The sequence below is a fragment of the Taudactylus pleione genome, unplaced genomic scaffold, assembly GCF_031769625.1.
Source record: "Taudactylus pleione unplaced genomic scaffold, aTauple2 ptg000040l, whole genome shotgun sequence".
Classification (NCBI taxonomy): Eukaryota; Metazoa; Chordata; class Amphibia; order Anura; family Myobatrachidae; genus Taudactylus; species Taudactylus pleione.
The window spans coordinates 28,524,670-28,549,819 of record NW_028284442.1 but is presented as its reverse complement, the minus strand read 5'-3'; the positions used below and the strand labels follow the sequence as shown (position 1 = coordinate 28,549,819).

The 25,150-nt window shown below is 43.1% G+C and overlaps 1 protein-coding gene across 1 annotated transcript in view; it reads right to left on the bottom strand.

The window, feature by feature from the left end:
* Positions 1 to 8,797: 8,797 nt before the first annotated feature.
* Positions 8,798 to 25,150, bottom strand: part of SARM1 (sterile alpha and TIR motif containing 1) — a 41,952-nt gene continuing 25,599 nt past the window's right edge. The window contains exons 5-9 of the mRNA XM_088453948.1: positions 21,160 to 21,395; positions 17,621 to 17,723; positions 17,006 to 17,195; positions 13,824 to 13,945; positions 8,798 to 9,076 (exon numbers count right to left, since the gene is read on the bottom strand). Of these exons, the coding sequence (XP_088310074.1) occupies positions 8,947 to 9,076; positions 13,824 to 13,945; positions 17,006 to 17,195; positions 17,621 to 17,723; positions 21,160 to 21,395 (781 nt within the window). The 3' untranslated portion in view covers positions 8,798 to 8,946. The remainder of the gene's footprint in view (positions 9,077 to 13,823; positions 13,946 to 17,005; positions 17,196 to 17,620; positions 17,724 to 21,159; positions 21,396 to 25,150) is intronic.

Below are 25,150 nucleotides of genomic sequence, written 5' to 3'. Positions count from 1 at the left end.
ACTGCCCCCTAAGGCAGCTAGCTCCTATAGTGGTACAGCCCCCAAAGGCAGCTAGCTCCTATAGTGGTACAGCCCCCAAAGGCACCTAGCTCCTATAGTGGTACAGCCCCCAAAGGCACCTAGCTCCTATAGTGGTACAGCCCCCAAAGGCAGCTAGCTCCTATAGTGGTACAGCCCCCAAAGGCACCTAGCTCCTATAGTGGTACAGCCCCCAAAGGCACCTAGCTCCTATAGTGGTACTGCCCACAAAGGCAGCTAGCTCCTATAGTGGTAATGCCCCCAAAGGCAACTAGCTACTATAGTGGTACAGCCCCCAAAGGCACCTAGCTCCTATAGTGGTACAGCCCCCAAAGGCACCTAGCTCCTATAGTGGTACTGCCCACAAAGGCAGCTAGCTCCTATAGTGGTAATGCCCCCAAAGGCAACTAGCTACTATAGTGGTACTGCCCACAATGGCAGCTAGCTTCTATAGTGGTACTGCCCACAAAGGCAGCTAGCTTCTATAGTGGTACTGCCCACAAAGGCAGCTAGCTTCTATAGTGGTACTGCCCACAATGGCAGCTAGCTTCTATAGTGGTACTGCCCACAAAGGCAGCTAGCTACTATAGTGGTACTGCCCACAATGCATTGAAAGCCTGAGTAAATGGTTTGTGTTAGCAGCAGCAGCACAAATCTTCTGCTGTACTCCTAACATGCAGGGTACTTTACTCAAACCTTAAGCAACTGCACTTAATTGCTGAATATGTGCATCATCACTACTTACAAACATTTCTGTTCCAGTAGGCATTAAGGCACACATCCACTAGATGATTAAATTGAGTGATTGAACTATATAGTTATCATTCAATCGTTTGATAATCGTTTGCACATCTTTTAAAAAAAATGGCTAAAACAACCAGCGAAGCGCGCTCCTGCTGTTCGTGTAAACATCTATCATCGGGCAAATATGTTGTACAACCTGACTATAACGTCAGGTTCAGCATGTTTGCAGATGACTGATGTGCCTACACTGAATGACTGCTCGCTCAGTGTAGGCTCATCACAGACTGTAATCGTGCAGTCGTTTGTCAATGTAGTAATCGTGCAGACGTTTTCATGTCTTTAAGTGGATTTGTGCCTTTGGTCTGATTACCTCCACCAGTCAAGATTGGTGTCAGAGTATATATTTGTTTTCGGTCTAGTGAATTTTGCAATCTACAATTAAACTGCATTTGGTTTATTTGGTTTCATTTGCGATTTGAAATAAGTGAATACTTTTTTATGTTGTCAACCGTACAAGTTGTAGATAATAGTTTTTTAAAACATAAATGACCTATGGAAATTTATATGTAATTTGCAGTTGGACCCGAGAATGTGCACAGAACACCCTTAGTATAGTAAAACCCAACATTTCCAATGTCTAAAGATGGAGACTTTAAATTTGTTGCAGTGATACATTGTTCATAACGATGGGCACACTATATGGTAACCCATTTTTGGGTATATATTTAAATAAGACACAACTATGCACAGGTAAAATAACAGGGATAACTGACTTAGCAATATACAGGACATATGCTATTATAGATTTAGAAGCCAAACAGTCACTTTTGGGAGCCAGAGCAGGGTAGTCACTCAAACATAATAGACTGGAGGATATTAATTGTACTTGCTAACACATTGATATTGTATGTTAAATACGACCTTCAATAAATCTTTCCCAAATATTGTACGGAGAAAGACAAACTTGGCTATAAATGGTACATGCAGTTGTATATAATGTATAAAACTACATTATAGGCTGAATGAATGGCTTGAATCTTCCAATTACCATAAAGGAGCAATGTAGATAAAAGATTGCACTCTTTATCTCTCAGTTCCATATCTGCCCACACAAATACCTACACTGGCTCCCTCAGACCTCCAGGATCCAATTCAAATTACCAACATCTACAAAGTCCTCAACCACCCCTTCATAAATCTCTGGTCAAAATGCCCCCTCCCCTTCTAATGGCTACCTCTGACCTTTACCTGGTATCGTCTCTGGTAACCGACTCAGATCCCGCTTCAAACTTCTCCTTTGCCACTACCCACTTATGTAATGCCCTACCATGCCCGATCCCTATTCTCATCCATGTTACCCACACCAATGCAACTTCATAATCGTCACAATCTCTACTATAAGGGGCCCATTTATCATTGTATATTTGAGGTATAATCTCCCAAAAAAAACAGTTTTGTCTTGTTTTTGTTTTTTGGGTTTTTGTTGTTGTTTTTTTTTTTTTTGGGGGGGGGGGTAAGGTTTAGGGACAACCGGGGGAGATTAGCCTAACCCCCCTGCGGAGGGTTAGGCTAGGGGAAGGGAGGGTTAGTGTTGGGTACCTCTCCAGGATGGTTAGGTTTAGGGTGCAGGAGGGGGGGCTAGGGTTAGGCACCACTAAGGAAGGGATAGGGTACTTACCAGCCCCAGTCGGGATGTAGAACCTTCGGTCTTCTGTTGTCGGTATTTCATCCGGCGGCTAATCGGACACCGGCATTACATACCGATTCCATTTAGTCTACCTTGTTGATCCCCTGTTCTATGTATGTCCTGTTGTGCCCTACTGCCCGGCACTAGGGCACCTAACAAATCAGTGGTAATTGTAATTTTAAAAATGAAGAGGGCTAGAAAGCAAAAACATGTAAACCTGTTGAAAAAATTTATAAATGAAATACCAGATGCATGGAGAGCAAACCCCAAAATATGTACACAATGCTCACTGAAAATAGATAAGCCTCTCATAGCTGCAGTACAGGATGATACAAACCTTTATTAACCAAACTGCCTGTACTGTAGCTCTTGGAGGTTTGTTTTTAATTTTTTAATTATAATAATTTATCCTTCTCACTGAGCACTGTCCACTTGGGACGGGTTGTGGACACATTCTAGTGCTAGGCTGTTCTTTACATCACTCCGCGCCCCACAGCTATTCATGGCTGCACATATGGTACCTGTTCAACGTTGCTCTGATACGAAATTTTACTTTGTGAAGTGACAGCCCTCAAATCAGGACTGTCCTACCTATATCTGGACGGTTGGGAGGTGTCACCATCCATCAAATATGCAGTTTAAATGTTACAGATCAGTTCCCTATAATAAGTAACTATATCGTCTAAATGACGCCATACAAGTGGTCTGCATACACTATTATAAGGGTCTGTAATTACATTAAGACATGCTGAAGTACTCTGGAATTGTCAATGTAATAACATTGGTATCTGCACAGATACAGTATGATACTGATTGATTTGAAGGGCGATGGGGGTTCCGCCTTCCCAGATAACCTCCATAGGTTTTACAGCATTGGTTTTTGATTATTATTAGTCGTAGTTTTTGGCTGGTGAACCCATATATCACATGCAGCCTCTTAATGTACAGACATTCCTCACTTAATGACCGAGTTCCGTTCCTACGATTAGGTAGTTAAACAAATTGGTCACTAAACGAGGAACCAGGAGGTAATAATTTTTATGCATTCTGAATAAAGAAAATGTCTAAAGGAAACTTGATACTGTAACTGTTTTACTTTGCATAACTTACATACTGTACAGTACAATTAAAGTTATTAAAAAAAATACATTTAGATTAACATTTTAGTCATTGCAGTATGGGTTCCAGCTGGTCAGAGTGCTGGTTGTAAGTCCGAACGGTTGTTAACTGAGTAGGCTGTTAAGTGAGGAATGTCTGTATTTACAAGGACAGCGTTACAATATTATCCAGCAGATGGCAGCACTATCAAAATAATTACAGTAAGGTCGCTTGGGGTCTATTTACTAAGCAGTGTTAGGAGACAGAGTGAAAAGTGATAAAGGTGCCAGCCAATCAGTTCCCAACTCATTTTCAAACACAGCCTGTGAGATGACAGTTGGGAGCTGATTGGCTGGCATCTTATCACTTTCTTATCACTTTTCACTCTGTCTCCTAACACTGCTTGGTAAATAGACCCCTTAAAAAAAGACACTTATTTTAAATTGGATATGACCGCATTAGCTGAAATGTTTTTTTTATGGAGCTATTATAAAAGAATATATACTGTATATACCAATCCTGTATATAATTAGCCAGGTTTTACAAGTAAATATATTGCACCTAATTTTCCATTTCCATAAATGTTTCTAATGTTGCAATATGATACTCTTCACTCTGCAGTATATTACTAGTGATTAGTGAAAACACTTATCTCATGCACATGGCTGGTATACATGATTGCAAAAAACAATGTAAGAAGGGGTAGGAAGTGTCCCAGTTGTCCATAGCTGACATCGTCCTGGTCCTGGTCAACATTCAGAATGGCCTGAAACGTTTGTGTAGTTGTCAAGTTTACCTAATGCTCAAGCACAAGGTCTAGGGTTCAAATAGGTCATGTAGAGTAAGATGACCTCAAGAACATACCTATCACTTAACTACTGAGTGTACAGGATAGATGTCCTTACTCTACATGATGGAATTTAGCGCCCTCCAACGGCATAGATCTATTATCGGGTGCTAGATTCCTTTCACCTCTCCTTACTCTGCATGATGTAGCATGTAAAATCTATTTATAAAAGAAGTATTTTACATGTCTAGTAGTAATGTCATGTTCTGGATTTTAATATCCTAGTTTGGCAAGTAAGCTTGTAGGTGGTCTCTGGGTAGGCTACAAGGTCTAAATCTACAAACCCATAAGTCGTCTTTAATCTTGCCGATTCACCTCTGTTTATCCTGGCACTGTACAGGTTTTGGATTGTGCATATGAGCATAGGGACCCATAATCTATTGTGCATTATATGTATTGTCCAACTAGACCTGCGCCCATGTCCAGCATTCAACACCAATTTTGAAGTCCAATCAAATTACCCAATGAGGATCCTATTTTAGTGTTTTCTCCTTGTGTGATATCATTTCTAATGAAACCTTCATACAGTACAACTTGCCTTTAATATATTTTTTTCTGACTGATGTCACAGAGCATCTAACAAAGCTCATTCAAGCACCAAACTATAAATTGCCAAGAAAAGAATGTACAACGTAGCTTCAATGATAGTAACATGTAACAATGATATCAACATTGAGATATTGAACTGAATATTATAGAAAAGGCAAATGATTTAAATTGTTATACGAACACTGAAACCAAAATGAACACTTCTGATATGTTGTAAATAGAAATACGCTGCCCATAAGTTCATATCCTGGTCTGCCAGACCACATTGTAAGAAAGCCAATTGCCTATGAAATTGATTGTGTCCCGCTTTAAATGCAACACATGTGACTGCCTTTATCCAGTCAGAAACCTCTGTGAATGTACTTTTCCTGTCACTAGCAGAACGTGAATAGCTGTTATCTGTGGCACCCAACGTTCAGGTTGCCCCACTACTTTCTGCTCCAGGTAAAATCGGCTACAGCATTGTGGAGACCAATAAGGGCTTAAGGGGGAGATGTATTAACCGCCAAAGTGGCATCAACGCACGTTATGTGCGCTGATACTGCTTCTCCCCCATGTATGATTGGGGGTCTGGGCAGTAAATGACAGGGGTGCTATGCATTTTCGGCACTGCTATCTACAAGATAGTAGCGCCGATAGCCTGGGCTATGTATGAATGGTCAGTTTGCCTGATCGCTCTGCCTGCTGTGACAGCTGCAACCTGGCAATGCACTATCCCCACAGCAAGGACATCACTGTCCTTGCTGCAGGGGCTGCCGACTCTAGGGCTGCACGCGGGATCGGCCGATGAGATGTTAATACATCTCATCGTTAGTGTTTTCTGCTTTGCCTCGGTAAAGAGGCGAAGCAGGAAGCGATATAACGGCACGTTAAGTGTTGCTATAATATATCTGCTCCCTAAGAGCGCTATCACATTCTGAAATGCACCAACAAACCGGCGGAGAGCTGCCTACATGTTTTCCCTACACGTGCTCTAGGCTAATTCTATAAAGCACTAATGGTTCAATAATATAATTGGATACAATGTGCTGCACAACACCCCGCAATGTTTGGTTGTGTACCTATTTGCTTATTACAGTAGGATGGGCATCGTTAGGTTTCCTGTGCACCGCTATGGGGTGTAAGGAGACACTGGCGATGTTACTGGCCACAATGTGCCATCTCGGAAAGGCACATCTCAGCCTAGCAACTTATTGAATTGCCTCCTAGGACTGTTCTTGTACATGGCAACCAGAGCTGTGTTTAAGTGTTATTACAAAATGTAGTCAAAAGTTTGACTATTGTAATGTTGACACCACAATGTTGACAGTTAATGATGTTCACATTGTTGAAGTGCTGCATTCAATATTTTAACATTCTCAGAATGTCGACATGTGAAATGTTGACATTGTCAGAATGTCGACATTAGGATTAGACTTTAGAGGGAGGGGTAGGAATAAGGGGAGAAGTACTCACCGGAATGCTGCAGCATGCGATGTCGCACCCGGAAGTGACGGTCATATGACTGCTGGGAACCGGAAGCTGTGCTGGGATTGCAGCCTTCGGGAGCAGGTAAGTCACCATTGGGCCACCAGGGACGATATGTCGACATTCTAACATGTTGACATTTCATCGCTGTCTATATGGTCAAGGTCGACATATATCACACCCTGCAGGTCACGTTCATACATGAATAGTATAGGAGCTTGTCAATCCAATGTCCTCCATTATTTATCAAAACCCAATTCTGGATCTACATTTGACAGATATGTGTATAAATATCAGATTTCATGTTTCACTGAATCTAGAAGATAATATGCAGGGTACAAACAAACATGACCTATTTCTGCACAAATCCAATCCTAAAAGCTAATGCATACCTTCCAACAATCCTAATTTTGGTGGGTGGGGGGACCCACAGTTGGTATTTTCAGCATGACTTGCTGTAAGTTGACAGGAATGTGCATAGTGACTGGTGCAGCACGCAGAGTTGGCAGGTGCCTGTGGTGTTTTAGGAGGGAGAAACGTGCCTACATTATGCTATGGCCATGCCCTTGTTTTACAATTCAGAGTTTATAATATTTGGAGATACCTGTATGCTAACGTTCCAGCTTCAGAGAAAATGATGCTGGATAAGACAATGAACTAAAACATGACATCAAAAGCAACCATGCAATGCTTACAGGGATAAAAAAAACTACGGTTTTAGAACAGGCCACAGGCCTGAATATTTATTATAAATCTCTGGGGAGATCTCAAACATGGTGTGCATGCAAGAAGACAAGAATAATTCCTAACTAGAAAAGGTCGGCCAGGATGACTGGCCGAATAATTCCTAACTAGAAAAGGTCGGCCAGGATGACTGGCCGACTGGCCGACCTGTACATTACTATAGAACAGGCCTGGCCAACCTGTGGCTCTCCAGCTGTTGTGAAACTACAAGTCCCAGCATGCCACAGTTTTGCTATTAGTGAATGCTAAAACTGTGGCAGGGCATACAGGGATTTGTCATTTCACAACAGCTGGAGAGCTACAGGTTGGCCCGGCTTGCTATAGAAAGAATGTCTGCGTTATCCTGGACTTCTGGGAGTAAACTAGCCTCCCACATAATATGATTTGTGGTGAAACGCGTCATTGTGGCCCTTCTTCCCACTGCTCAATGGCACAATTGCGATGTTGAGGTGAGAAGCACGCTCATGAGATGCAATTCAAAGTGTGTCACTAACAAAAACCTCCTACATTTCCCCCCTGGAATGTTGGAAAGGATGTCTTAGCTGGCTAGCAGGAATGAATGGAAGCTATGAATTCTGCCACAAGAAGCGTTACAAAGTAATGACTAATGCTGGCCATACACTCTGCAATTATCGGGACGATCCGCCCGATATCGGCGGATCGCCGCGATAATTGCAGCGTGTATGCGGGCGACCGAGGGTTAAATATTGCTCGGTCGGGCATGCTGGATTGTCCAGCATGCCCGTCCGATGCGATATTTACCCGGGAAACTGTCGGCCGCATCGGGCAGTGTATGCACAGCGCGGCCGACAGACAGACATTTCCTGTGTTCCTTCCTACGGAAGGAACAGGGAAATGTCTCCTCCCCCGGGGCCGGAGCGCGGATGTCGGGCTATACACTGTGAGATTTCTCTCACAGTGTATGCCGGCGACATCTGCGGCTGGCAGGCAGCCAGATAAAATGTCTGTCGGTCTGACAGACATTTTATCTGGCAGTGTATGCCCAGCATAACAGAGAGCCTAAACATTTTGCGGCTGTCCTGGTCACTGTTTTATTTTTATCTGTTAAATTAAAATAAATATGATAAATAGTAATTGTGCAGAAAGATGTCATGTTTGAATTAGACACTTTCCCATTTTTTAGACTCAGTGACACATGCAATTTTCCCAAATAAATAGAGGGAGCAGCTAGCCGGCGGAGATGCAGATGCAGCCAGGTCATAGCGACTCACAGACAAGGCAGAGAGCATCAAGTGCTGGAGATCCTATCATACCCTGGGCAGTGCTGTATCTCTTCACTGTCTCCCATATCCCAAATTACATTTTACTACACCAATAACAGCAGTACCTAAGATGCTCCACTTCAACTGATTTGATAGTTGATCAGCAGTTGTCTATAAATACTATAATGGGAGCAGGACAGAGAACCTGAGAAAAGCCAGTGCTAGTGAGATGTCCTTCTACCCAATATATATCCTGCTTGCCCACTTGCAATGTCTTTGTGTAAAATAATAGAACGTCACATATGTGTTCTAAGTTAAGTTCTTATTGCATTGAGGTCGTGAGTGGATCTCATCCCTCGGCAACAGCTTCTCTGTTCTCCTGAGAAAGTTCAAGATGGAAAGAGGAAAAGACCAAGCAGACAGAAAAGATAAGGGCTCAGGTCCCTTAGGGAACGGAAAGTTAAAGGTTCAGGTCCAACAAGCCAAGGAATACAAGGAGGCGCAGGAACATCTTACAGGTTTTACTCTCATTGAGTCGTTCCTAAATCTTGAACATCATGTGGATCTTTCTATTTTTCCCCAAGAGGAGGAGTGCCATCTAGGCTGTTCTCGGAGCCCACTGACGAGTCCCGGGAGGACCGGCCTTGCAAGAAGCGAATGATCTTCTCAACAGTTGCATCCTGGTACTCGTGGGACCACCTGGTAAGAAAAATGTGCATAGTTATCTATTGGAAAGATCCTGATCACAAAATTACTTTTAATAGTTGATCGGAAACATTTTTGGTTTTGCCATCGCTGATCACACAAGTGACATTAGGTCTACCATTTCCAACTCTATTTCCATTCAGATTTCATTCTGTCTGACCAGGGACGCAAATAGGGCGGGGCTAGAGGTGCACCGGGCGCCGGATTTGAGGGGGTGTTGAAGGGCTGACTCAGCACACGCAGACCCCGCAGTGGCTTGGGGGCTGCAGATTTCATGTGGAATAGCCGTCCGCATGGAATCTGCTGAAAACAGCCCTCCAAAAATGGCTGCCGCCTAGGAGGAGACATATGCTAGAGGTCCTACTGGAGCTCTAGTGTATGTTAGGCCAGTGCATAGTACATAGCGTTCCCGCATGTGTCGGGAATGCTGGCGCTGCCGGGAGAAGATGCAGATAGCTGCATCTTCTCCCGTGAACCCCAGGCAATGAGCGTAAAACCCCTGACAACAAGCATGGAACCCAGAGCATGAGACCCCTGGCAACGAGCATGAAACCCCTGCCAACGAACATGAGACCCCCGGCAACGAGCATGAAACCCCTGCTAATGCGCATGAAACCCCTGACAACGGGCAGGTAATTTAAAAGTAATTAGAAGCCTTACTGTGGGGCATAAAATGGTGTCAGGGGCAAATATGTAAGTGGCACTTTGGTAATAGGCATTACAGTGTGTGGCATAATGTGTAATGGGCATTATGGTGTGTGGAATTTATTATTATTATTATCCTTTATTTATATGGCGCCACAAGGGTTCCGCAGCGCCTTACATAGTACATAAACATAGTGCACAAACATAGTACATAGACATAGTACATAGACAGTTGAGCAGAACAAGAAAACAGTGTCATACAGTTTAAGACAATGCAATACAAGTACATGGTATATAAACACTGCTGCAACAGACGCAGGATGGCAAAAGTCACGGGTTAGGTGCTTTTGAGTATAGAGCAGATAATATAAGTAAAGAAAGGATAAGCACAAGAGGAAAGAGGGCCCTGCTCGTGAGAGCTTACATTCTAGAGGGGATGGGCAAACAGACAGGGGTGACACAGATGGGGTAGACAGTGAGCATGGGACAGAGGGTTAGGATGACAGATGGGTGGATTCCTATTTTTACAGTATGTGTGGAAGTCATTTGAATTAAGATTTATGCCACTGACATTCTACTTTAAGAGGCAGTTTTTGTAGGTGTCTGTGGAAAGCCATGGCTGTTATATCAGTTTACGTGAAGTCTGACGGGTAGCTGAAGCCACTTCATGAAGGGCTATTTAGAGAGTTTGGTTAACGTATAAACCAGCAGTCATAGGTAAATGTAGAAATTGGTAAAAGTAGTTATTGTAAAGAGATGTTCAGATGTAAAATAATAAGTTGTGATCAAGTGTGAATTCTATAAGGCACATTTATTGATTTGGAGGGTGATGGGAGACATGTGAGGTTTGCAGGATATTTATTCCATAGTATATCCGCTGTCCGTGTGTGGGGCCTGGATTTGGTGATATGTCACCAGATAATAAAAGCAGAAGAATGGAGAAGTAGATATAGTTGTAGGTGTGTAAATAATTTATATAGTGATACAATGAGGCTGTAATAGTCAATTTTTGATGAAAAGAAATCTCATTAGTTTTTAGAGGAGGTGAGTGACTCAATAGGGGGGCAGTGTGCCCAGAGAGGGGAGATGCAGGGAGAGTTAGGGATGTTATGTCCTTAGAGAAAATACAAAGGAGGGAGTTGAAAAAAAGAAATGTGTAGTACATGGTGAGTACATGGAATAATGTAAATCACTATACCAGGGACGTTTGATTAGTGCACTGCCTTATGGAGGAGCTAGGACAAAATCCAGGTACGGGAAGGGAGAGGGCGCAAAATTACTGCCTTGCCCCGGGTGACAGATATCCTAGTTTTGGTCTGGTCCTGGTTTGACTATGGAATTTTTCCACTGTCCAATTCTTAATTGCATGACCCAATGCTTGTAGTGTCACATTAACTTCCTGCGCTGAACTTGTTTCCACTGATGACCCAGTCAATTTATTTTCTTTCATCCATGCACAGTTTTTTTAAGTTCAGACTAGAGGACTTATCAATAAGATCTGCATATTGCTTGAATAGACATCTAATAGTATAATCAGGATGGAGATTCGGTATCTAGAAGTACCATAGGGATACTTTTCAGTGTGTACGCCACAGGAATTGTTATTGGGCCACTAGGCTAAAGTTTTTTGTACTATACTGGTCAGTTATCAACAGCGAATTGAGAGGAGATGGTATTAGCACTGAGGGTCAAATGTGAGTAACTGAACATTCAATTTAATATTTTGCCAAGCCTAATAATAATCCTTATACAGTATTATATGGGGGATGATTTTTCCCACAGACTATGTGATATTGGGCTAATTGCCTGGTTTTAGCTGAGATATGGCAGAGGGTTAGACTCTCCCCTGCTACTAACTGTGATACTTGCAATCTACTGATGAAAGGAGTTATCTAAAAGAACCTTATGTTTAAGAAATTAAAAGTGGCACTGATGCCTTGCTAGAGTAATGGCTTTATATAAAAATCCCTACACCCGGGTTAAATTAAATGGAGTACTATCTGCCCTATTTCCAATTTTAAATGGGACTAAACATTAGTCTCCCTTGATTTTTATACTGACTATGGAAGCCTTGGCATGGGATGCAATGTTAAATTGGGGCCATGGAATATAAATTAGCTCTTTTTGCTGATGATTTATTAGTGATCATCTCCAATCCAGTGGTTTCGCTACCTAATTTATCTATGGAATTTAAGAAGTTTGGTGTTCTGGCAAACTTTAAAATCAATTATTCAAAATCCATGTCTCTCAATTTAAATGCCACCGACTCTATGATTTAAGCCCCGCGGTCGACCTTCTCATTTAATTGGCATCTGGTTCACATTCAATATTTGGGCATTAAGTTGATGAAGAATGTTAAGAGTTTATTTCAGGCCAATTTTACTCACCTATTACGTACAGTGGGTAAAAATCTTCAGATTTGGCAACCAAAGAATTTTTGTTGGATAAGGAGAGTAAATATTGTCACGATGGATGTCTTACCTAGAATTTTATATTGTTTACAAACACTTCCTATATGGATCCCATCATCCTTTTTTAGAGACTTACAGAAATTAGTGAGAGATTTCATTTGGTTTGGCAGGAAACCCAGATTTCACCATGACAACCTATATAAGGCTAAGGTAAACGGGGGGCTCCAATTACCCAACTTCCTACACTATTATCAGGTGGTTCATTTAAACAGAGCCGTCCATTGGTCCAAATTTAATTCTGATAAGAATTGGGTTTCGGTTGAGGACCATTCTAGCCCTATCCCAGTAGAAGTTCTACCCTGGGATCCAGTTATATCATTGATTGGCCTTTCAACTATGCCCGCTTTTTGGAAGAAATTGAGGGTCCAAATTCTTGATCTCCCTGACCCTTCTCCTTTAACCTCCCCTTTACATAACTCTGAATTCCCTCCGGGTATAGATGACCGTTCTTTCCGACTCTGGAATTCTCTCGGGATTTTAAGGTTAAGTCAGTTGGGTTACTCTGGAAGAGTCCATTCTTTTCCAGAGTTGAGAGAAGAACTGGGCCTTTCTCAGTCAGAATACTGGTCCAATATTCAACTAATGTCCTATGTTAGGAAGATTAATACACATGGTGTTTTGATTAGAGATTTGATGCCCTTTGAAAAGTTGTATTCCCAAAAGGAAACTATGCGCCACTCCATCTTTATCATTTATAAGATGCTTATAGATAATGCTTTTGTCTCTTTACCTAAACTTACAAATGCTTGGCACTATAACCTAAATATGCGGGTTTACTGAACATCAATGGTTTAAGGCTTTCCAATACTCTCATGTTTCATCCCAGAGTGTATCAGTTATTGAGACACAATATATGGTTATTACCAAATGATATTAGTGTCCCAGTGTATTAAATAAAATGTTCCCATGTCTTTCCAATATTTGTTGGAGGTGCAATGGAGTTGAGTTCTCCTCTTCATATATAGTGGCTTCGTTCTTCATTGACCTCTTTTTGGAAACAGGTCATCCACATTACTAAAGATATCATAGAGAAGGGGGCACCTGATGGACCAGAGTTCTGGATTTTGAATATGATATGAATGATATCTTGGCCTATGTCCGAGTATACAAATTCATAGGAATAATGCAGCTAAGGCATTTATACCAGTTAAATGGGGATCCGTGTCACCCCCGACCATCATAGATTGGTTGAGCCGTCTAGATATGTATATGTTTATGGAAGGAATTTCTCTGTCTGCAACGGATCGCCTTTCAACTTTTATAGCCACGTGGTTTTACTGGTTAGAATTTAAAGAATCTGCCCAATATAAAGCCTTAATGGTCTAATCTGATTATTATAGTGTGCCTTTCAGTTAGGTAATTGTTATTCTGTTGGAGACCTGAGACCCCCAACCCCTCCTTCATCCCTCTTCCCTTCTCCCCCTCTCTATTCCTTTTTCTCTTTTTATTTTTTGTCGTTTTCTATGTTTTCTTCTCTATTTTGTATTTGGTTTATAATAATATTATAGTGAAAATCTGGCTGTATTGTGGTTGAATATTTGTATACATTTGACATACAGTAAATGTGAATGTTTTTGATATGTACGTCCTTAAATAAAAGAATATATATATAAAAAGTGGCTTACTTGATGCCATTGAACTTTAACACTGCTCTCATGTCTTCAGGGAGTGTCATTGGATCTGGCCATTCAAACTTATCTGTGACTGGCACAATGTTCTTACCACAATTTAAGGCGGTGACAATTTCCTAAAATGAAGAAAAACTAGTAAGAGCCACCTGTTTAGACATGTACTTCATTCATAAGGGATAGGGAGTAACAGGGAACCCAGGGGCAGTACTTTATTCTTGTGTTATAGCAAATCAGTTGATGTTGGTCAGTGTATTAGGACAGGTCCACTGCACAACATGCATACAGGTCACTATAAGGACACACGGAGGGTTTAATTTACTGTATAGCAATTTCTTTAAAACTGTGTTCAATTTAATGACTATAAGTTATTGGTTTGCAGGCACAAACCATCGCTACTACGCTCTACCTATATATGTACATTGGCTATGAAATCTATTCACCCCTTTGGTAGTTTTCACAATTTATTTTCTTACATCATGGAAGCAAAATGGCTTTATTCATAAACTATTGCCACCATGCAATACACAATTCTAACTTTAAAGCTTTTTTTTTTTAATTACGGAAAAACAAACAATTGATTACATAAGTAATCACCTTATCTGCCCAGATACACATAAGTACATTCTGGGGCAATCATGTTTTTAGAAGTCATGTAATTAATTCAGTTGATTTAAAACCACACTAAAATGAAGCATAAAGCACGGCGTGTTTCACACTACATGTTAGTGCCGCTTTAAATTTTCACCTCAAACCCGACGAGAAGCAGAGGCTCACAAAAGCTGCCGCTTAGTAAATATTGTTCTTCCTGAGTATATTTACAATTTTTCAATTGAAATACAATTTGTGTGTTAAGTTCCAGTTGGCTAGTGCATTTCCAAGTAAGAGTTCATCATGAAGATCATTTAAAGGAAATCGGAGTAAGGGCCTGATTCAGAGCTGGGTGCTCTGACAGAGCGCTCGCTCTGAATCAGGGCCGGCCTTCTGTTTTTTTAGAGCGGCCTCCTGGCCGCTCGCATAGCTGTGGGTGACCACCCACAGCTATAGCGAGCGGCCAGCAAGATGATCGCGATGGTCAAGACCATCGTGACCATCGGGCTTGCGACAAGACCCTTGTGGTAGGGTCTCGTTGCTGCAAGCCCAAGAGAGATTTCGGCTCAAACAGAGCCGAAATCTCTCCCACTGACATCACTCGTGATGTCAGTGGGGCCAGCCCCAAACGGAGGCGTTCACATGGGAACGCCTCCATTTGGGCAGCCACTCCCCCAGCCCGCCCACCAAAAGGGGCGTGCTGTCACTCAACATCGACAGCACGCCCCCTTTGGTACGAGACCCGGAGTGACGGATTGCCCGTCGCTATCCGGGTCTCGCGCATGCGCACTGGGCCACCATCGACCCGCTCGCGAGCGTGTCTGAATCAGGCCCTAAGTCAGCTGAAAGGCAAAGGGGAGGAGAATTGTTTGCAGTTAATAAATGTTGCCACCAAGCCGGCACCTGCAGGGTAAATGGCAGGCACGGCGGCTATACCTGCAGAGCACTTGCCAGAGAGAACGTGGAGGAGGAGTGCAGGGGAAATCATGGCACCCTCCAACCAATCCTGAAGTGCACTGGAGAAACCAACTAGAGCACTAGAGAGGGAGAGAAGAAGGTTCAGACTAAAATTGCAAAAAAGGTTTCAGACTAAGGCTCGTATTCAATTAATTCGCACCCGCAATACTTTTTCGCATGCCAGACTTTTTTACTATATCGCGTATTTTAGCTGCAGAAACTTATCGTGCGCGCCCCCGCTATTCACCGTATTCAATTCCAAAACACGCAAAAATACAACCCGGTGAATGCAAACCAGGCGCAAAGTTCTGTCAGAATTGGGGAAATCCGCCTGACACCCCCTAAAAGATGCACTAACATTGGGGATCAATGTACATGCCCCCGAATAGCCCTAATAAAGCTAAAGTCGCTAAAGTAAAGTAAAAAAAACAACTTAAAAAACGCACCTGCAATCCAAAAAACACCTCACCAATATTTGCAGTCCCCCAAGAAGTCTATTTTGCTAGTTTTTAAGTTTGGACCCCCACTTTGCACTTTTTCAAAGTGCTTTTTTTGGGGTGTTCCACACTTTTTTTTAGGGGTTTTTTGATAGTTATCCTTTGGGGGACTGTCCCAAGGGTGCTGAGTGGTTTCCCCGCCTTTGCACCCCAAACTAGGGATTTTGCACTTCTTTTTACCACCTATTCAGAGGCGTGTATGCGAAAAGTGTTTGCAATTGAATACGGCGATACTTTTCCGACAGGCGAAAAGTCGCAATAAGCGATACTTTTCGCGGATCTCGGCTTTTTGCATCTAATTGAATACGGGCCTAAGGATGGCAGTGCCAATGGCAGTACCTCTTTTGCCATTTTAGTCTGAACCTCTTTCTCATTCTCTGATGGCATCAATCACTGGTGTATGGGTGATTCCAATCCCTAACTCCCGCAATTATGAGTCTGGGCACTAGGGGTCATAGCAGTGTATGTTGGAGGAGACTAACACATGCTCCTCTAGTCCCTGTTTTTTAGCCTGACGTGACTGAGAGCAAGATCTAGAACACAGGTTCTCAAAGTCGGTCCTCAGGACCCCAAACAGTGCATGTTTTCCAGGTCTCCTCACAGAATCACAAGTTGAATAATTAGTTCCGCCTGTGAATCTTTTAAAATGTGTCAGTGAGTAATGAGTACACCTGTGCAGCTGCTGGGTGACCTGGAAAACGTGACCTGTGTGGGGTCCTGAGGACCGAGTTTGAGAACCACTGATCTAGAAGACAGGACTTGGAGCCATTTTTGAGGACTAGACTGAGGATCAGAGAAATCCTAGAAGGACCACAGACGAAAGTGGATCAGGACTTATGTAAGTAGATTTTAACATTGTATTTTATATTGTGACGTTGTAGGTGTATTTATACATGATTGACTTCACTTGTATTCACTTTTATTTCACACAGTTTTATTAAGTTGAAATAATTTGTGTGTGTAAGTAAATTGTAATCTGGATGTAACCGAGGGGTCCCAGATCCGTATTATGACTCGGGCCCCATGGGGTCTTAACCCAGCTCTGTTAGGGAGGCCACCATCCATGGCAATTCTAACAGAGATACAGTCTTCTGTGGCAGAGATGTGACATTCACTTCCACCTGTCTTATTTACCTTGTGCACCCAATCCTTGCAGTCCTTGTCCTCCATGCACTTATCCAAAGATCCAGCAGAGAGGACCAGGACAAAGTTTCTAGCGCTGATCACACTCTGAATCAATTTATCCTCAAACTTCCCGGCCTCCAGCTTCTCCACGTCAATAAATGCAGTAAAGCCGTGCAGATACAAATGTACTTTGAGGAGACTGTCAGAATACCAGGTATTATGATTAGATGCAACCAAACAGAACATCAGAAGGAAAAGGCAGATATCATACAAACCCAGTGTAGCCAAACGCAATCCTCACAAAGCAATATTGTGTGTCTGGAAAGCAGCCTGAGAGACCATATATAGAACAATTTAGATTATGACAGTAAATGCACATTGGTTTCTATATTGCATAGAAACCAATGTACATTACTGTCGTAAACTAAATTGTACTATATAAGGTCTCTCAGGCTGCTTTCCAGATAAGACATAGACTATGTACAACACTAACCTTTCTGCACAGTACTTTGGAGAGCGGTTGTCGAAAATACTTATTCAGAAATGAATGATTGCTGATGTCATGCCCTGATCCCTGACAGAATACAGATGTGACAGTCTATGTAATGGGTCGCAGTGACATACCTGGCCAGCTGTGATCCTGTGCTCCGTCGGTAACTGATAAACACATCAGGGCCATCATAACTTGATTTACCTGCACTGCATGGCAGAGGTGAGTGCAGCATCTCTGGGATGACCAAGAAAGACAAGTTATTGCACAATGCCATAATATGCGCAACACAGGATACTTTTCCACGGCTTGATCAGAGAAACAAGATATGAAGTAGACAGGAATAGAACAACATGTAGACAGTCAAGAGTATTTAAATATTAAAAGCATCACAGAGTATTTCAACTGCATGTCCATGTATATGCACGGCTGTCATGGGTGGGGCTAAACCAACATAAAGTTACCTAAGTACCTGAATATTACCGACAGCAAAGTTATGTCAGCCTCCTGTTAAACTCATGGTAGCCTTTATTAAAGCATCTATTTCCTTGCAAAGAGCAACAATAAGGAAGCCCAGAGGTTCCCAAACACAGACCTCAGGGCACCCCAACAAGTTTTAGAGCTATCCATGGTTGAGCACAGGTGGTTAAAACAAACTGAGGTTCTAATTAAGTCACCTGTGGTCAACCATGGATATTCTTAAAACCTGGACTGTTAGGGTGTATTGAGGATCGAATTTGGGAACTTCTGATATAGCCTATCAATCAATGAGTCACATCACTGAGTCAATACTGTTATATACTAGTAAACAAATACTGACCTATTGCTCCTACAATCAATGTTTAAGGACTTCAGAAAAAGAACCGGAATAGGGATCATATTACAGATGGATGGCTGTTTCGTTTAACTCCTTGGGAATGCTGGGTGAAGACAATCTAGGACAGTATCTATATATCTAGGACACTAATCTATATAATAGTGGGTGACTACAAGTTTCAAGATAAACCATAAGATGTTATCTGACCTTGCACACATACGTTATCTTCCAAGCTGAAGCTATGTAAAAGTTCATACACACAGTCAAATTTTTCTTCAGATCTGAACGATAATGATTTTAAAAATCGTTCATATCTGAAGGAAAATCTGACATATCTGACATGTTTGTCAGATGAACGATGAACGATGCGCGTTCCCGCTTGTCAGATAACGATATCTGACATCTGATGTGTTTGCAGTCAGATTTGGACGATTCCATTCATTTTAATGCAGTCAAAAATCGTTCGTAGTTCAAATCGTTGTAAAATCGTTCATCAAATCGTTCAGATCGTTCATCTGACACATCTGACAAATCTGACCGTGTGTATGCACCTTTAAGGTGCATAAACACGGTCAGATTTTTCCTTCAGATCTGAACGATAACGATTTAAAAAATCGTTCAGTCGTTCATATCTGAAGGAAAATCTGACATATCTGTCAGATGAACGTTTTGAACGATGCGCGTTCCCGATGGTCAGATAACGATATCTGACATCTGATGTGTTTGCAGTCAGACTTGGACGATTTCCATTCATTTTAATGCAGTCAAAAATCGTTCAAATCGTTCATCTGACAGATCTGACCGTGTGTATGCTCCATTACAGTTATAAAATAATTGTCTTGACCGTAAAAAAAAAAGGATAATAACAAACAGCACGAAACATGATGCTGACAATGCGTAATGCAGAGACATGAGACATAAAAAGTGAGCAGGCACAAATCTAGCACACTGTAATGAATAATTACTGGGCTGTACAGGACATGATATCTTATGTCTACACTGTCTACAGGTAATTGAATGTGATGCTGCCTGCCAGACCATGAAGATTACCAGAGCTGTAACTAGACTTTTTGGTGCCCTGTGCCAGAAAGAGCTTTGGCGAACCCCTCATTTTTCAAATAGGGACATAACACACCCGAAAAAGGGGAATGGCCGCATGGGGAAGGGCCGGGGAAGAGATGGGGGAGGCCAGGAGATGCTGGGGATGAAATAAGAGGAAGCTACAATTGAGAATGATAATAAACAGATAATTGACAGACCTGAACAGCGCCCCTTGTCCTGCGGTGCCCTGTGCCATGGCACAGGCCGCAGTACCCTAGCTACAGCCCTGAAGATGACATCTTGTACTGTAACTAGCAATGCTGGAACCTGCACATTATGTAAAGCAGTTGTGCAGACTAGTGGTGCATTTCGGGGTTGATTCTGAGTCAGACGGATCTCTGTACATGGATGTAAATGGCGAGTTACTGCATACAGTGCATTGACCAGATGCAAATCTACAGTGTTTGCATTTCTCCATTCTATTCTGAGTGGGGTGGAACTTGGTCGGATCCATCTTTCCTTGATATAGGGCGTTCCAGGGCATGAGCTGGGTGGTGACAATGCAATTGTTGTGGGTGTATCGTGGGAGTGTAGCTACGCTCTGTGCCTGTTTCTGACTGATCTCTTGCACCTAGCATGGGCCTGGTGCTAGTGCATATACTAATGGTGACTGTTGCGTTGGCCGGCGTAAAACCAATGAGCGGCAGCTTGCAGACGCACGGACCCCCACATTAGCCCTATGGATTCATGCATTAGCATAAGGTAGTAAGTCAGGCCTCCATGGCTGCCATCCCGGAGCGTCAGAACGATTTTATGTTGGGGGAGGGGGGACATTATATCATTTAATTATATAATTAGAAAGCTATTTTCTGTTAACGAAATCCATGTATTTGGGTTAAAAATATCACCTGCCTGTGACTGCAGGTGGGAACTGATACATTGGGTTTATTTACACATCACAAAAAGACTGAAGTGCAGAGCCAAATCCTCTTTACTTAGAAGTCCACCAAAGTGCATCAATTTACAGAGCTGGATGGCAGGAGGGGGACCAAAACACTACACCGGTTCATGGGGAGAAGTGAGGGTATTAAATAGTAAGTTCTGCGGAGCATCACACAAAACATTCCACTGAAATGAGATTAAGGATCTGAGGGGCACATTTTTAGGGGCATTCCTAATTGTGCTGAGGGGAGTACCAGCATTTCCACTCAGATTACGCACAGCCCTGTGCTCGTAGTCATTGGGTATGATCCTATACATTACTGGGAAGAATTTTGTGCCTTTCATTTGCCCATTTTAAAACAAACCTTCAAACACACAAACATGCCATATGTAGGGGTACATTTACTAAAGTGCTGGTTTATAGAAGTGGAGATGTTGCCCATAGCAACCAATCAGATTCTAATAGGGATGTGCAGGCTCGGTTAGTTTGGGTTTTCCCGCCAAATTCGGATTTTCCCCGCCAAAACTCGGGTCTTTTTGGGTTTTTTAACCAGGAAAGATGACATTTTGCCTCTTTCTGAAACCTGATTTTTGGCGGGGAAAAAAAAAATTTGGTAAATGAGGTATATTGTCTTTATAATTTTGTTAACCAGATTACCATCAGGTTTTCATATGGCCAAACTGCATGAAATCTGTTTGATAACCGGCTCTTCCTTTATAATGCAGTAGTGTATGGTATGTTATATTACCATTATAATATAGCATTTTATAATTGACAAAATGGCATCAACAGTATCTTTCAAATTACATTCTGATTTTGTTCCTGAATCAAAGGCAGGCAGAATAGTTCTTGGCGGCTGGCAAAGGACTCACCTCTTGCTGCTGACAGAATACGGACTCGGTGAAAACCTGTCGTAATTTGACAATCCTTCTCCAGCTGCTGCTCAGTCACATGATGCAGGAAATTGCGGTCAATGCCACAGGTTACCAGATTATAGGTATACTGCCTGAACCGTGGCTCTACGCTACCGAGCCAGTCAGATAGATTACTGCGATCGCACGTTGAGTAGTTAGCAAAAGTCTTCAACTCCACCAATTCTCGCATGAACCTATAAAAGAGAAGAGCTGTGGCCTTTCAAGGTGCACAGTATACATAGACAGGACTAGTCTCTGTAAATTGCTTTCATTTACAGGTACATCCATAGCCAGGTCTGCATTTATAATTACACTGTACACAGTACAATTTACTATAAGACAAACGCAGACTCCGCAATATTAGCCACACCCACTATCACTATCTTCACCCAATCATTTCCATTTTGTTCTAAGTTAGCCCACACTGACATATAGTAAGAGCCCAATCAGGTTATCCACAGGTTCTCAAACTCGGTCCTGAGGACCCCAAACAGTGCATGTTTTCCAGGTCTCCTCACAAGTGAAATAATTAGCTCCACCTGTGGATCTTTTAAATGTGTCAGTGAGTAATGAGTACACCTGTGCACCTGCTAGGTGACCTGCAAAACGTGACCTGTGTGGGGTCCTGAGGACCGAGTTTGAGAACCACTGAGGTAATCTATAAATATGTTCATTTTATTTTACTTTAACTATAAATAATCTGGACAAGAGCACACAGACATTACTCTAGAATATGTTCATTTAGGTTGCAATAGCATTTGTTTTAATTAAATACAAATTATAATTAACCATCATGTTTTTAACACAACTCTTTTATTTTAGCATTATTCTAGCATAATTTATTTAATTTTTAGAAATGTGGTATTTCTCCTTCATCCAATGAGGGACACTGGAACACTAGCTATACCCCGTGCCCTGTATCTCCCATGGAATCACAGCAAATTGGGGACACTGGGGTATAGCTAGTGTTCCAGTGTCCCCCATGGAATCAGCTAAAAGGATTTTACACAGTATGTACAAAATGACATTTTGTCTCAGGCAAAATAAATCAGATAAGTACATAAAATAAAAATAAAAAAACTTTAAAAACATATATAGCTGGGATAATTCTGGCGTGACCAAGGTGTCAGGATCCATCTCCAGCTTGGCTACACATAGCAGACACCAAATGAGATGGATCAATGGCCAAATAGATTTACAGTCATGACAAGACATTATCTGATTGGGTTTGGGCATCAAGCCATGAATGAGTTGATATTTTCATCCAAAGCACTCCTACTGATGCAGAATGAAGTGGTATGTATTCTACTGGCACATTTAAAATCTAACAAACCTATAACTGGCTTACAATGTGCCTGCTCATTAATATATTTTTTCCTGTTAGACCAAAAGTCTAATGTGTATGTAGCAATCACTCAACTCTTGTCTCACAATCACATAATAAGATTAATACCTAAATTGTGTGTACAGGTATACCTAAATTGTATATTAATCTCATTGCTCATGCCTGCAAGTGTGCATTCTTAAGAGATTCCAGCTGCACTCATACAAAACATAGAGGTAAGCGTTATTTTAATTTTTCAATCACGAACTCCCTTACACTTTTCAGTTAATGAAAATATTGAAAAAAATCTTATTCATTTCAAAGCATGTTTCAGCCCCAGTGGCGTAATTAGGGTATTTGGAGCCCAGGGCAAAGTTAAAAATGGAGCCCCACCCCACAAGTAGGTGTGCGCTCTGAAAAAGAGGGTATGGCTACATGTCACAAGGGGCGTGGCCACATGGCACGATGCCACATGTCACAAGGGACATGGCCATTGGAAATTGGGGCGTGGCAACATGACACACCACCGTTTCCCGTCACTTCCTTTCCATTCCATGTGCACCTTAATGCCCCTCTTGCAATGACCACTGTAATAGTGCCCCTTATGCAATGTCCCCAGTAGCAGTGCACCCTTATACAGTGCCCCCAGTAGTGCACCCTTATACAGTCTCCCTTATTGCAGTGCCCCCAGTAATGCACCCTTATACAGTGCCTCCAGTAGTACCACTTATACGGTATGCCCAGTAATGCCCCTTATACAGTGCTGCTAGTAGTGGTCCACCTATGTAGTGCCCCCAGTAGTGGTCCCCCCTATGCAGTGCTCCCAGTAGTGCCTCTTATGCAGTGTCCCCAGTAGTGGTCTCCCCCTATGCAGTGCCCCTTATACAGTACCCCAGTAGTAGTCTTCCCTATGTAGTGCACCCAGTAGTTGTCCCACCTAAGCAGTGCTCCCAGTAGTGGTCCACCCTATGCAGTGTCCCTTATACAGTACCCCCAGTAGTGGTCGCCATTATACAGTGCTCCCAGTAGTGGTCCCCCTTATACAGTGCCTCAGTAGTAGTCCCCCCTGTGTAGTGGTCCCCCTTATGCGGTGCCTCTTACCTTTTAGTGGTCTCATAACTATAGTGCCCCCAGTAGTAGTCCCCACTATGCAGTGCCCACAGTAGTGGTCCCATCTATTCAGTGCCCCCAGTAGTAGTACCTCTTATATAGTGCCCCAAGTAGTAGTCCCCCCTATGCAGTGTTCCTTATATAGTGTCCCGAGTAGTGGTCCCCCCTATACAGTGCCCCTTATATAATGCCCCCAGTAGTGCCCCTTATAAAGTACCCCCCGTACTGGTCCCCCCTGTGCAGTGCCCCTTATATAATGTCCCCAGTAGTGGTCCCCCCCTAAGCAGTGCCCCTTATATAGTGCCTCCAGTAGTAGTCCCGCCCAATGTAGTGCCTCCTGTAGTAGTCCCGCCCAATGTAGTGCCTCCTGTAGTAGTCCCCTCCAGCAGTGCCAAAGACAAACATGTTGAAAAAAAAACAGTTACCTGAATCCCCCCTTCTGCTCCTGCACCCGCCGCCGACGTCCACTCCTCCGTCCTCCCAGGCTGGCCCGCTCTGCATTATGGGAGAGACGTCATGACGTCTCTCCCATCACCCACTGCTGGAGCAGGAATATGGAGCTCATGAGTAAGCTCAAGCCCGGCTCCAGCAGTGGGCGCAGCGCAGCAGTCAATGAGAGTCTGTCTTACTCTCATTGGCTGACTGCCAAAACAAACACACTGCCGCCGGGTAGTACGAGTGTACTAGCCGGCGGCTATGTCAAGTACTGTGAAGTGCGGACTGCACTCTGGGCCTGATTCAGAGCCGGACGCTCTGAACGAGCGCCCGCTCTGAATCAGGGCGTTTTTTTTTTTTTTTTTTGTGCAACCTCCTGGACGCTCGCATAGCTGTGGGTTACCACCCACAGCTTATGCGAGCGTCCATGATGATGGTTGACCATCGCGACAATCGGGCTTTCGACGAGACCCTTGCGGTAGGGTCTCGTTGCCGCAAGCCCTGGAGTGATTTTGGCTCTACCAGAGACAAAATCACTCCCTCTGACATCACTAGTGATGTCAGTGGGGCCGGACCCAGACGGTAGGCGTTCCCATGGGCTGGGCAGCCACGCCCCCGGCATGCCCACCAAAGGGGGCGTGCTGTCACTCACCATCGACAGCACACCCCCTTTGATGCGAGACCTGGAGCGACGGCTTCCCCGTCGCTCGCCGGGTCTCGCGCATGCGCACGACGGAGCTCCCTCCGTCGTGCACATGCGCACTTGGGCACCAATCGACCCGCTTGCGAGCATACAGCGCTCGCGAGCGGGTCTGAATGAGACCCTCTGTGCGGTCCGCACTACACTGACCACCCGTGTCCTGGACCGCGGTCGGCAGCGCCGCCGGCCCGATGGCGCTCAGGGCATGAGCACGACCCTCCCCCCTAGTTACGCCACTGTTCAGCCCACTCCCATAACTCAACATTATAATCTGGTCCAGTGAACAATAAAAACAGAATTCCCTATCTAACATATACATATAGCTCTAAATATATGTTAATGATGCGTTATTTGGATCAACCTGTGTGCTGGTTTTAGTG